The sequence below is a fragment of the Cnephaeus nilssonii genome, assembly GCF_951640355.1.
Source record: "Cnephaeus nilssonii genome assembly, chromosome: 10".
NCBI lineage: Eukaryota > Metazoa > Chordata > Mammalia > Chiroptera > Vespertilionidae > Cnephaeus > Cnephaeus nilssonii.
Window position 1 is genome coordinate 71,339,516 of NC_137081.1, and position 15,086 is coordinate 71,354,601.

At 36.6% G+C, this 15,086-nt stretch overlaps 1 protein-coding gene across 1 annotated transcript in view; it reads left to right on the forward strand.

Moving 5' to 3' along the window:
- Positions 1 to 15,086, forward strand: part of LRP1B (LDL receptor related protein 1B) — a 1,721,287-nt gene that overhangs the window by 1,117,831 nt on the left and 588,370 nt on the right. The window contains exons 26-27 of the mRNA XM_079782447.1: positions 8,736 to 8,900; positions 9,222 to 9,466. Of these exons, the coding sequence (XP_079638573.1) occupies positions 8,736 to 8,900; positions 9,222 to 9,466 (410 nt within the window). The remainder of the gene's footprint in view (positions 1 to 8,735; positions 8,901 to 9,221; positions 9,467 to 15,086) is intronic.

Consider the following 15,086-nt stretch of genomic DNA (forward strand, 5'->3'; position numbering starts at 1 on the left):
TCCCTGGCCGGGGCCCAGATCAGGCCTCATGCAGGAGGCAACCAATCAAAGTGTTCCTCTCACTTTGATGTTTCTCTCTGTCTTTCCCTTTCTCTTCCACATTCTCTAAAAGTCAATGGAAACATATCCTCAGGTGAGGATAAGAAAGAAAGAAAGAAAGAAAGAAAGAAAGAAAGAAAGAAAGAAAGAAAGAAAGAAAGAAAGAAAGAAAGAAAGAAAGAAAGACATATCCTATGAAAGACACATCTTGAAAATGCCTAAAGAAAGTTGTCATTTTTTCTTGGTGAAGGGACTGGAGTCCATGTTGATGAAAACATGTTGGTGGCTGTGGTGACTGACAGTGGCTGCAGCAGCAGGGTGATGGGGCTGGTGCCTTCCCCTGACCAGCCCGGTTGCCTCCCACAAAGGGAGGCCAGACTGCGGCTTAGGCCCACTCTTGTGGGGATCGGGCCTAAGCCATCATTAGGACATCCCCTGAGGGCTCCCAGTATGTGAGAGGGGGCAGGTTGGACTGAGGGATCCCCCACCCCCAGTGCACAAATTTCATGCACCAGGCCCCTAGTAGTATATATATTTATCATTAGATTGTTTTTGAGAAGGTAGTAAGTGGGAGAGAATATATAACTGATATATGTGAGAACACTTTATTACTATTAATTATTTATTTTCTTGGTCATTATTTTTTAAGTTCAAAGCCATTGTCAAGTCTAAAGGGTAGTAGAAAAGACACTATTTGGGGCTCTGTACCTTTAAATAATACAAAGTTCAGGGAGCACCAATGGGAGTTGGCCAGTTAATGAGATGCAGAAGAAGGAAAAGGGGGCTTTGTGTTTCTTTAGCTTCCTGGCTGCACTGACTGGCTTGTGCTCTGGTTTATGCCCAAGACCAGAAAACAGTAGATTGGGAAGTTTGTTTGTTTATTTTTCTTTTCCTCACTGCAGACACAGAAATTAAAGGGGCAAAGCAGCTTGTCTACAGCAGGGTTCCAAACTGGCAAACCTCATTGATGTGTTTGCCTTCTCTTCCACAGTGTTTTAAAATATATTTGAACGAGTTGCCAAAACTTAAAATATTGAGAGCGTTTGCATACAGCTATGGAGTTCTGACTTCTTTTGAAAACTAGAGAGATCTGTCAGCAATGAGCGGAGCAGTAACTATATATTTTAGCTTGGGGGTACTTCTCTAGTTCTCAGTTCACACTTTGCCCATTCCACGCCTTGCCTCCTATAATAACAATTAATTCACCAGGAATAAATGTGCTCTGTTTAATGAGAAATTCCCCCTTTTTTCAAAGAGACTATTTCTGAGGTTACAAATGGATTGCTGATCCTGAGCCTTTACTTCCCACAAAGTTTTCTTGTCAGCAAAAGCTATACCCTCAGTGTAACAGTTACTGGTATGAAATCTTCACCTATTATACCTAACTTGTACCAGCACCTTATCTGCACAGGAAACTTTCTGTATAAGGGGAAAGTGATATCTTAGAGATAGTTGTAGGTTTAGCATTTAACCAACACAATAGGAAAATGGTGAATGCCTCTCAAATTCCAATTATCACACAGAGAAAAACAAACGAACAATAAAATAGGTAGATGAAAGTTTTAAAAGTATATGACCAAACAAAACAGTAAAGCTGGGAGGTAAAACTTCATTTTCTACAACTTTGAACTGACAACGCTTAGGATAAACTTATTCATCTCAGTTTGTTTGGGGAATTTCCAATCTGAGGAGAAACTGAAAACAAACACAAAGGACACACAACCCCCAAATACCATTTAAGTGAAAATATCAGACACTATTTCAATCATACAAAGGGACCTTCAGGAGTAAAATATTCTCTAAGATTGAAAATTAGAACAGAGCTAGCCTGTGAGTAGGAAAAACGTGATAATGCTTCAGAGAAAGTTGATGCCTTTTGTTATTAATGGCTACTACAAAAGTGTGAGGCTAATTAAGATAACTACAGTAGTACTACTAGTAAAATAAAAACAAATGGGTGAAGAAATAACACTTATAATTATTTTTTTTTCTGGCATAAATGACACAAATTTCAAAGTTCTGATGATTGTACTAATTTATTCAAGACTAGGGATGAATTGGAAGGTTGACAGGCTTGAGTGTTTTGATATGATAGGAGTTTTATTGTTAAAAATATTTTATAGAGGATTGATACAATTACGATATGAGGTTTCTATACACACCTTTAAAGCTCAGTTGTAGCAATTAAATTTTAAAAGATAGAGCAAATATTAAAACATTTCAGGTTCATCAAATATTTTGATAAAAATTACAAAAATCTTTTTAAACATTGGACCTTTCATAAGGTAGGCTGAGAGCATAGTAAAATTAAGCACACCCACACACTTAACTGCAAAGGCAAGCTAAGCACATAAAAAGCAACACTGGAAAATAATTGGTGCTATTAACATATTCAAAAATAAACATAAGGTGTCCCTCTATTTATCACATTATTCACAAAATATGCAAAGAAGCTATGAACCAAAATTGATAGGAATCCCAAAACCATTCAAACATCTTTTGAAATATTTTGTTTTAGGATAAATCCACTGGATGATTTTTTAGGAAATATGGTTTATATAAATACTGTTATCTTTTCTACTAAATCGTAAGCTTTCCGATGGCAAACAAAGTTGCTTCCAAGTCTATGAAAACTAATAGTCCTGGTATATATAATTGTGCTTAATAAATTACTGCATACATATGAAGAGACTGTTTACATCTAACTTATAGGAACTCAAGGAAATACCTTAAAATGTGAACTATGCAATAAAAGAAGAACTAATACTATAAATTTTGTTTACAGTAAAAATGAAAAAAAAAAGGTTGCAACCAGTCACTTTGCTTCCTCAGCACAGCTGAGGAAAAAAAAAGGCTATAACATTAGCCCCATAAAACACATTTACATCACATAAAGTTCCTATAGCAACGAAGGTCTTTGTGACCTATTTTACAGATACCAAAAAAGAAATGTTCTTAATCGACTACTCTGCGTCCTAAGCATAGAATCCACTGGTCTTTATTTTACATTATAAGGCATATTTCTCATCATGCTAAAGCTTTGCAGTATTCTGAGTTTGACTCAGTATCTCAAGTGACAAGTTATTCCAAGGTGGTAAATTGGGGGTCCTAGGGAGGAGACATTTTTTCGGTGATTCCACTTTAAGGGAATATTCTTATTTCTAAGGTGACCTGAATGAGTACATTAATCTCTTTAAGCATCAAGTATATTATTAGGGAGTAACAAGCACCAGGGACTTCAGAATACATCAAGCAGCACTCACTTCCGTTGCTTTTATTCTTGTGTAACTGTGTGGCGTCTTCCTGTCTGCTGCAGGCATTTAGTTTTCCTTTGTCAGAATAACCGGACTCTGCTATAACAATTGAAATTGCTGAAAGCAGATATAATAATTGTGAAGATTAATAAGACATCTAAATAAAATTTTAATTTTATCTGGGAGTGTTCTTAAACAAAACTAATAAAGGCATCGGTGGTTTAAGTAGACCTACAGTATAGATAAGTAACCTCCTTCTTTGCCAAGATCATTTATTTTCACCTTCTACAGCCTGAGAGATGATAATGGCCTTTTCATGCCTGTGATGGTACAATTTGTTCATGGTCTATTGGCCTAATTTAATCCTGATACAGACTAAGTAACCCATGAATGCAGGAACTGTAGAGTCAGTAGACTACAGTCTCTTTTTTAAAAGCAATGTGGCTGAACATTTCCATATGTCCTATATAAAAGGATATTCAGTCTTTGTATATGTGAAGCAATAGTGCAATCATTGAAATGCTAATACATTTTAATAATAAAAAGAAAGTAATGTGGGAAAAATATTCTCTTGAAATACCACTCTGTAGAATATACACAAGAGTGCCTAGAATTTTATGAAACAATGATCCTTGAAATCAACTTTTTAAATTGATTGTAAACTGATGTATGGCAAGATTAAGAATACTTTTAGGGGAACTAATTCTAGAACATGTTATTTTATAATAAGTGTTGGAAATTTCCCACTACAATTGATGAAAGATTAGGGTCATAGTGACCAGGACAGGAGAACTATTTAATGTGGCTATATTTGGTAAAAAAAAATGAAGGGCTCACTCATTTTAGAGTGCTGAAAATTGTCCCAAGCCATATTTTCTTTAGTCCACTGGAAACATCTGTTTACAAGTCTACAGTACCTTTTTTGGTAAAGTTACACACAGAGCACGCAGATTTGCAGGGCTGCTGTTATGTATGTTGGAGTTGCCACACACACATAAGGCAGATTTTTTTCAGGTAGAAAGTTATAAGGGAGACACTGGAACTCCATTTGTCTAGACCTGGTGGTGTCTTATCCACAGGTACTCGGAGTACCTGTGACTCTCAGATTCACTGTGCTTATTTTAGGGATTATTTTTACTTTTTTTTTTTTTCAAATTTGCAAAGTCTCTCTACTTTACCTTGTTTATCAAAATGTCACCATAAATTTGATGGGTGCTATATGCTATTGTTTTTATTTTAAATACTAGAGGCCCAGTGCATGATTTAATCATGCACCTGGTGCACCAGCGGGCGGGCTGGCTGTCCGCGGGTGCCCCAGGCCTTCCGAAAGCCTCCGGCGCTGCGGAGGCTTTCCGAAAGGCCTTGTGCCGGAGCAGACAGCCGGCCAGGTCCCCCGCTTTGGCCTTTGATCGCGGGGGACCTGGCCGGCTGTCCGCGGGTGCCCCAGGCCTTCCGAAAGCCTCCGGCGCTGCGGAGGCTTTCGAAAGGCCTTGCGCCAGCGCAGACAGCCGGCCAGGTCCCCCGCTTTGGCCTTTGATCGCGGGGGAGCTGGCCGGCTGTCCGCCGGTGCACCAGGCCTTCCGAAAGCCTCCGGCAGCCATGGCACAGACGCTGAGCTCGTGGCGCCAGTGGCGCCGCGAGCTCAGCGTCCTGCTGGCCCAATCAGCTACCCCGGCCACCCTGAGTCCCACCCCCTGCGCCTCCTGCTGGCCCAATCGTGGGCGTAGCGGAGTGATGGTAATTTACATATTACCATTTTATTATGTAGGATTATTTTTTGAATACTAAGTTTAAAGGAAAGCTAACAACAACTTGTGTCACTGAAAAGATGTGTTCATGGAAAAGTAAATTGGAAGAGAAACATAGAATTCATTTTATATTCATTGTCTTCAAGAAAAGACTTTTAACTACTTAATTAAATAGCCTACCAGCTTCATATTAATTAACTTTTGTTCCATTTTAACTGGAAACATATTTTATGTATCTACCTATATTTATCTATATACATATTTTTGTCTGTTTATATGTTGCTTATAAGTTAGTTTATGCTTATATTTCTAGATTAGTATTTTTTTTCACACAAAACAATTCTATCTTTAAGCATTAGTCTCGCCAAAAAAAAAATTCCCAACAGGAAGATTTTCTAAATGTCATCTACTACATTTTAAAAAAGTTATCTATGTATTTAATTTTTAGTTATTCTCACTTTTAAATCTTTATTATAAAAATGTGCAAATACACAAATTAAAAGGAATTGCATAATAAACTCCCTCACTTCCTTCACAAAACTTCAATATAAATACATTGTCCTGGTATAATAATGTTTACTTTTATTTCACAACAGTTTACTTAATTTATTCAAATATTTGGTGGTTAAACAATGAATAATTTGGATGTTGTTTTGTGCATATGGTCCCACCACCAGGGTTGTGGAAACTCCTAAAGCTACCCATGAAATTAAATTTATTAAAAAAATATATGAACACATTATTTGAGATTCATTCTATGATATAAACCAAATCTTATGACCTACTCCTCTGAATTCTTTTCTCATGGCTTTGACTGATGGTTACTTTATAAAGTGAATCTGTGTTCACATACACGCTCCTGAAACACTTAAACATTGACATTAGCATTACTTATAATTCCTCATTTCTTTAACAGTTTGGAGAGACTGAGTTTTATCTTTTAAAATATTCTCTATGAATATGTGCATGTTTATGCTTATACAAACACAACTACTTTTTATGTGCTAGCCATCTTGTTCAATAAATTATTTATATCTATCACCTCATGAAATGATCCCAACAATTATGACTGTTATACTTTATCATTTACAGAAGAGATGATGGGGTCTGAGATTAATTATGCTGGAGTGACAGATCCCAACCTTGATTGCAAGTTGGCCTGACAGAAAAACATATGCATTGCCATAATTCAGCATTGACACATAATTTAATAACATTTCTTGAACTTCCATTCCTGTCAAGGTCCATATCTTCCTTCACTGTTCACCACACTCTTTTAGCACATATACTTACTAAGTTGATTATATAACATTTTGAATTGCCCTCTAATCATTTCAAATTTGCAATTCTTATATTCTAAAAGAGACAAAATGCTTCTCAAAAATTGAAAGCAAAATGAGTAGTTTTATATCACTCAACATTTCCTTATATAGACATCATAACTTTTAAAAAACAAGATAGGTTTAATTGGATTTTAAATTTTGTTCCAGCGTATTGTTTTATTTTTCAAGGCAATCCATCAAATAAGGATCAATCAAAACAATGGAACAATTGAAAAATAGCAAACATGTGTAATTATAACAAAGAACACATTGTTTTACCATTTATTTTACCACTTCTCACCAAAATGTGTTCAGAACTAATAATAAGAAAGTTTGCTGGACTGTCAGTTTACCTCTGGTCCTTTGTGTCCTCCTTTACCAAATCCCCATGCTACCCACTGGGCTCTACTACCAAAGTAGAGAAAGCAACTAGCCATGCTCTCACCCTGTACTAGATGTTTTCCCCTCGTTATTTTATTTAATGACATTAAAGAGTTAGATGTTAAAAGCCTAAGAACATAGCCCGGCCAGGCCAGCATGGCTCAGTGGTTGAGCGATGACCTATGAACCAGGAGGTCACAGTTCCCAGTAAGGATACATCCCTGGGTTGCAGGCCCAATCCCCAATGTGGGGCATGCAAGAGGCAGCCAATCAATGATTCTCTCTCATTATTGATGTTTCTGTCTCTCTCTCCCTCTCTTAAATCAATAATATATGTATATATTACATATTAATATATTTAAATATATATCATATGTATATATATTTAAAAATGAATAAGGATATAAATTAGATTGTCTAGTTCCCCATCTCCATCTGTCACTTGCTAGCTATGTAACCCTGATCAAGTGATTTAACTTCTCTAAGCTAGTTTTCTCATCTGTAAAACACTGATAACTAGCCATGGCCTCAGGGTGAAGGAAATGAGATAATTTCTATAAAGCTAAAAATAGTAGGTAGCATGTAGTAAGCACTCAAACCAATATTAGCTGTTGTAATGATTGTGGAACTGCTATGTACCCATGTTATATAAAAACTATAGAAACGTATTTAAGCAGTTTAGGCCACTGTTGATTAAACATAAACCATCCATTATGTGACAGCTTTAAAAATAAAATCTATGACACATAGCACTGAATGCCTATTGTGTGGAGGAACTGTTTCTGTACCATGAATTTCTAGAGTTATACTTAGTATTTGGTTAAACAAAAAGTAATGGTCTTTAACTTAAAAACATGTATTGTAACAATCACATATTTGTATATATCAATGTACATGATTTCCTTCTCTTTTTATTTTTGATCCTCTGTTACATGATCTTTTCCACTCGTGTGAATCTAAATACCATCTCCATGCTGATGACTTCCACACTCATGACTTCTTCTCTGACATTCTCCCTGGCATACCATACAGATGCCTGGACATGTCTTTCTTGCTGCCTTTAAATCTCACCATCAAAAAATCAAAACTAAATTTGTGATTGCTGTCCACACCACCCACACTCAATTACCAGCTCTTAAAATCTGTTCCTCCTCATTTTTCCCATATCATTCAATGGATTTCTTGCATGCCCTCTCCCTATTCTCACTCTGAGTTTGCTAAAACAAGAAAAACCTATGATTCCATTCTCTACCTCAGACCCTACATTCAATCATCAGCTAGGCCTGGCAATTCTACCTTCAAAATGTCTTTTGAATCCACTTATTTTTCATCATGTTACCACCATACTCCATCCAAACCACTATCATCTTTGACTAATCTTTTGAAATAACCACCTGACATAGCATACCCTTGTCTCACTATAATCTAGTTATATATAATATCATGTTTCTCTGCTTAATTGTGCTTCATATTCCCTTTCAATAAAATTCCAAATAATTGCCTTATCCCACAAGACCCATAAAATCACCCTCAACTTTATTGTCTTTTCCTTTGCTCCTCACTCACCGTAGTTCTGATACATTGGCCTTATTTCTGTTCAAGTTGACCACACCCCTCTCCCCCATTACTGCCTTTATATCTGCTGTTTATTTTCCTTGGCATGCTCTTATCCTGCCCTCCTCATCTTTCTGTGTGACTATTACCTCCTCTAAGTGCATTTTCCATTTACCGCCGTCTCTAAGTAGGTTATTCACCTGCTGTTCTAATACCAAACTTTCTTCAAAATATTTAGAAGCTCTAATCACATATTTATGTATTCATGTGTTTATTTAGTCTGTCTCCTCCACTGGACTCTAAACCCCCAGGGGGTAGACAATGCATCCATTTTCCTCTTGTGTCTGTTTACCTAGCCAGTGCCTAGTATATAGTAGGCATTAAAAAAATATTTGTGAAATGAGCAACTGAAACAATAGCATTTTCTTCTTCTTCAGAATTCTCTTCTGGACAGATTGGGATGCCAATTTTCCTCGCATTGAATCTGCCTCGATGAGTGGTGCTGGAAGAAAAACCATCTACAAAGACATGAAAACAGGGGCTTGGCCTAATGGACTAACTGTGGACCACTTTGAAAAAAGGATAGTTTGGACAGATGCCAGGTTTAAAAAATAATCTTTGTTCTGTATTTTCTGTTACCTTCCTCAGATGACATTTACAAATCCAAAATGTTTTCTAATATCCATGCATGATGTATACACACATTGAAATAGGTTGTGATTTTTGTTTGGTTTTATTATAATGGTGATTTTCTAGCAATTGGTGGCTTTTGTTTGTTTTTTGTTATGCTGGCTTTTTTTCCTGGCACAAATTAGATACAGGCTCACAAAAGTATTTTCATCATTTATCTAAGAAATAAAATCACATCACTATATTATTTGAGTGAGTTTTGATAAACGACTGATGTATTTACCTTTCTGTAGGTCAGATGCTATTTATTCAGCCCTCTATGATGGAACGGGAATGATAGAAATCATCCGTGGTCACGAATACCTTTCTCATCCCTTTGCTGTGTCTCTGTATGGGAGTGAGGTCTACTGGACTGACTGGAGGACCAACACGTTGTCCAAAGCCAATAAGTGGACAGGGCAGAATGTCAGTGTGATTCAGAAAACCAGCGCACAGCCATTTGACCTTCAGATATACCATCCTAGTCGTCAGCCACAGGGTAAGTGATTGTTATAAATTAACCACCCAGAAAGTATTTTCACCTCCATCATATAATATTTGAACTGTAAAATAGCTTTTCTAAGTTAACAGTTATTAATATTTTATGTATATTGTAGGATGAGAGTGGTTCAAGCCTTTATTTTAATGAGTTCAGGATTTTTTTTTTCTTTCCCTTTTTATTTTTTTAAATATATTTTTATTGATTTCTTACAGAGAGGAAGGGAGAGAGGTAGAGAGTTAGAAACATCGATGAGAGAGAAACATTGATCAGCTGCCTCCTGCACACCCCCTACTGGGGATGTGCCCGCAACCAAGGTACGTGCCCTTGACCGGAATCGAACCTGAGACCTTTCAGTCCGCAGGCTGACGCTCTATCCACTGAGCTAAACCGGTTTCGGCTCTTTCCCTTTTTATTTCACATAGATATAGAGGAATCTTAGAAATTAAGAGTTTTACATATGATTTCACTCATAATACTGAAACTCATGAACAAAAACAACAGCGTGTTGGTTACCAGAGGAAAGGGGGTGGTGGGAGAAGGGGGTCCTAATATAAGGTGACAGGAGAAGATGTGACCCTGGGTGGTGGATACACGGTGCAATATACAGATCTTCTAACATAGAAACCCACACCTGAAACATATATGTTCATGTTGACCAATGTCACCCCGATCAATTTAATAAATAAATGAACAAGTAAATTAGAAATTAAGGGTTTTACACCAACTCTCCACATTTTTAGTCATTGCTATTGCCTCAATAAAAGATACTTTGGGAAGTTTGAATCTCTTACCTCAGGATGATTAGTAAATTAGAGGAAAACACCCAGGACACACTTGTGTTAGCCCCCAAGCAGTCACTGTGTAGTATATTGGGAGAAGAAAGAAAGGTGTGAGCAAGAGAAAGGATAAATCACCTGCTTGAGTTTATCCATTTTAAGAGAATTGGGGTCACATGAACTTGTCTGCTACCTCGCCCCATGTATTCCACATTTTGGTGCAATAGTGATCTTCATATTGGTTTTGTGATTTTATTTCCTCCACTTCATCTTTGATCTTAAATCTGTCTCACATTTCTTTTTCTTTTCTCTCTCTTTTTTTTCTGGGATGCCATGGCCATTTGGTGTAACTTCAGCTCATATTTTTATACCTCTTGCCTGATGCTTCCCCATTATGATATGTGTCATAACTTATGGAAAACTTACTCCAATGCAAATAATGTTCTTTACTCATTAGCATATTTTTATGTGAGACATAGGATTCTTAGTTGACTAGCTCTTTCCTGCAGAGGGTACATTTTCTCCCTTTCTCCCTCTTTCAGTGTAGATTAAGCAGATCTTCCACTTCACTGGTATTTCTGTTTTATGGAACATACTTCAAGCCTTATTTGAATTCATGTTATATTATCTCCTGCTAGACTTGACTAAAAATACCCACCTCTATGGTCTATAAATTCCATGGTTATTCTTCATCATTCTTGGGTACTTGGTCTTTATTCTCCCTTGATACTATTTCCATCATCAAAATGTCCTCATCTATAAAAGCTTCTGTTCCATATCTCTGATGTAGTCTGATTGAATCTAGGTCTCTTCCCAGATACTTTCAATTTCTCAGTTTCAATTTTCATATATAATTGATCCTTCTTTGTCACATGGGAGTTTCTACATACCCTGGAATATGTGAGCAATCATTTAATGCTTCCTTATCACCCTTAACTCCTGTACTCCTTTCACCCTATGAACCTGCAAAGTATGAGGATATCACAGAGGAAATAAAGATTATCATTGTTGTACTTAAGAGGTGTTCCATAAATATATTGGATTTAACTAAATTGAAATTAGTCAAGAAATAATGAGTCTGACCATCAATTGGCCACTGGTATAATGAAAAAAGATATTCTCTATAAACTCACTTCAGCATGGAGGAGAACCTAGTAATAAACCACCAGTATGTGGAGTACAAACACTTACAAGACAGGATCAGTTTTTATTTTTATAAAGGCAAAATATGTACATACTAGAGGCCGGGTGTACGAATTTGTGCATGGCTGGGGTCCCTCAGCCTGGCTGGTGATCAGGGTGGATGGAGGGGGCAGGCGGCTGGCCGGGGGGAGGGACCGTGGGAGGTTGGCCAGCTGGGGCGGGGGGCGAGAGGGGCTGCAGGAGGTTGGCTGGCCACGGGAGGTTGGCTGTGGGAGTGCACTGACCACCAGGGGTCAGCTCCTGTGTTGAGTGTCTGCCCCCTGGTGGTCAGTGCATGTCATAGCAACCAGTTGACCTGTCGTTTGTCCGTTTGTTGTTCAGTCGTTCCATCGTTTGGTCGCTTAGGCTTTTAATATATAGATACATAGATTTTATTCCCTAGGCTGTTCAGGATTTTGTAGGAACTGTAACTTTTATGTTGAAAGCAGTTTAAATAAATCGGACCATGAAAAAATGGCCTGGGTCTATGTATTACATCATTCCCCTCCTTCAAAATAGGATCAATGTATTTCATTTATTAACTGACTGTCTGATTTTCCCACTTTAACATGACCCCTCACGAATTCATAGGATGGGAAGGAACATGATACTTTCCAGCTTTTCAATATTTTCACATATATAAAAAGTAAGTGAGACATTCAATGCAATTCAATAGGTTGAGGAGAGATCTTCTTGACATCTTAACTTAAAAAATGATTTATATGTGACCTCTCCACTTTGCACAAAATAGGGAAGTTTTTACTATTGTGGATCTCATTTAAGATATATTCCAAGAATTCAGGGCAGATACTCTAGTCATTATATACTTTTAGAGAATGTCACCTATAATGAGAACTTGCTATTTCCTAAGTGAAATTCAGCCGGTTTCCAATTCTGAGAATGATCAGAGAACATTCTACTTTCTCCCATTGTAAGTATCACTGAGCATATAACAGCCATTATCCATCCTGTGATGTGCCTCTGTGGAGTAACACTTCCCATGCCAGGGAAAAATAAAAAAGATGACCATTTTATTACCAAGTGTAAAATTACAACAATGAAAATGGTGACCAAGCTCAGCATTAACACAAGTACAATAACAATAGCTCCTGTTTTCTGGTGAATTAATGTGAGGTGCATGGCAAAATAATATATTTTAATAACACATGACATTCAGTGCTATAAAATTGAAATATATATTTCACAAATTAAAAAAATAAAGGTTAGAAATCTTATTTAAAGTTATCTAATCCACCAAGCAGGAAATTAATACAAGTGTTAACACTAGTTTTCTTACAAGTAATTATTCATCATGTGTACAAATTTCAAATTTGGTTATTGGACACTTAAGCAGAACTTTAAAAAAAGAAAATCTATTCTAGATCCTTTGGTTCTTAATGTTGTTATAGGAACTCAAGAAAAAAGCTTAAACATATGCAATGTAAAGGAGCAATGGTGGCTATTTTAATTCTAAAATTTAAAATATTTTATAGTATGAGGAAGTTCAGCTTATTATTAATGGTATGACCTTGTGAACCCAATTGCCTGGGTTTAAGTCTCAGCCCTACAATTTACTAATTGTATGTGCAAGATAGTTAACTTCCTTAAGCCTCAGTTTCCTCATCTTTTAACTGGAGATAATAATAGTATCTACATCCTAGGTTCTAGTAAACATGAGAATAATAGTAATTTAATACAATATATTAAAAACAGTACATATGTGCAAAGTTCTTAGAACAAGGTCTCACACATAATCAGTGCTATGTGTTCATATACATAAGTAAGTAAATTTAAAAAGTAGCAGTTGTTGCAATCGTGTCCTTATCTTAGCTGTCTTTTATTGAAATTTGGTTGCACTACTTTTTTGAGACATTTTGAATACATTTTTCTCACATTTAAATAGATTATAATGGCCTTAATTGATTACTTTTCTATATTATACCAATTTGTTTCAAGAAAAATACCAACAAAACTGTGACTCATACCTATAAAGATGAGCAATATGGTTGATCTATCAGGAGAATGCAGGTGTGTTCAAATGACTAGACCATTGAATTATTCTGTCTGTAGTTAGGTTACCATCTGACACCTGCTCATATATATAGTGAGTAGCATATTCACATATACTGTAAAAGGAATATTTAAGATTTTATTTAATATCATAAAATAATATTTCCCCATTACAGATAACTTTTGGAATGCAGAAAAGCAGGGAACAGAGAAAATGTACACCCATTTTTCCAGCTCCCAAGGCAGCAAGCATTTCAATGTTTTTCTTCTGGTTGTTGCAACAGAGATGTTGAATAACACAATAATAAACAGAACTATCACTATTTATTGATGAACTACTATGTGCTATTTAATTTTCACTTTTTTCCCAAATTATCGGAGCCATCTAATAGGATAGTTAGTCCCACTTTCCATGAGAAAACTTGTACTCAGGGAAGTACAGTAACCTAGCTCAGAGCAGTAAAGTTCCTCAAAGAAGCTCCATTTCCTTCTGAATTAAGAAAGCTTTTGTATCTCTTCTAATTTAATATCATATTTCATTTTTAATTTTGTATCTTTTTTGACACAGCATTTTCCACTGTTGTTATTAATGCCTTATGGATTCATTTTTAATAACTACATATTTTCATATCACATGATTATCAAAAATGTTCTCAGCTATTCATTTAATTTTGGACATTTAGTTTAATTTAAATTTATTTTTATTCTGTTACTAATAACTTCATTGCATGTATCTATACATATGTATATTTTCCATATTTAAGAGTTTTGGTGGGTGCTGATTGGTGCAGCCACTATGGAGTTTCCTCAAAAAATTAAAAATAAAACTGCCTTATGACCCAATGATTCCACTTCTGAGAATACATCCAAAGAAACCTGAAATACTGATTTGAAAAAATATATATGCACATTGCAATGTTATTTACAATAGCCAAAATTTGAAAGCAGTCCAGGTGCCCATCAATAGATGAGTGAATAAAAAAGCTATGGTACCTTTATACAATGGAATACTACTTGGCCGGAGAAAAAGAAGGAAATCTTACCTTTTGTGATAGCATGAATGAACCTGGAGAGTATTAAGCTCAAGTTAAGTAACAAATTTACACTTATTAAATCATGTAATATAAATATATTTTAGCACTAAACAAACACAATTATTAATTAAATTAATGTTGAATATATTAAAAACAGCAGCAGCAACAACATCCCATATAATAAAAGGCTAATATGCAAATTGTCCCCTGGACTGGGAGTTCCACCGGGAGTTCGACCAGGGGGCGAGGCCGGCCTGTCAACCGCCTGCGGTCCCTTCCCCTGGCTGGCTGGCCTGGTCCCTGATCAGCCCCCACCACCCCGAACGGGGGTAGGGCTGGCCTGCCAACTTCCCATGTCCCCTCACCCTGGCTAGCCCAGCCCAATTGGCCCTAATTGGGGAGAGCTGGCCATACCCCACCCATGCACAAATTTGTGCACTAGGCCTCTAGTCCTCTCTAATAAAATGGTAATATGCAAATTAACCATCATTCTGCTACATAAGCCACGTCCACCAGCCAATCAGGGCGAGTATGCAAATTAACCCCAATCCAAGATGGCTACAGCCACAGTGAGCAAGGTTTCCCAGGTAACAGAGCAAGCCAAGCTTTCCATAG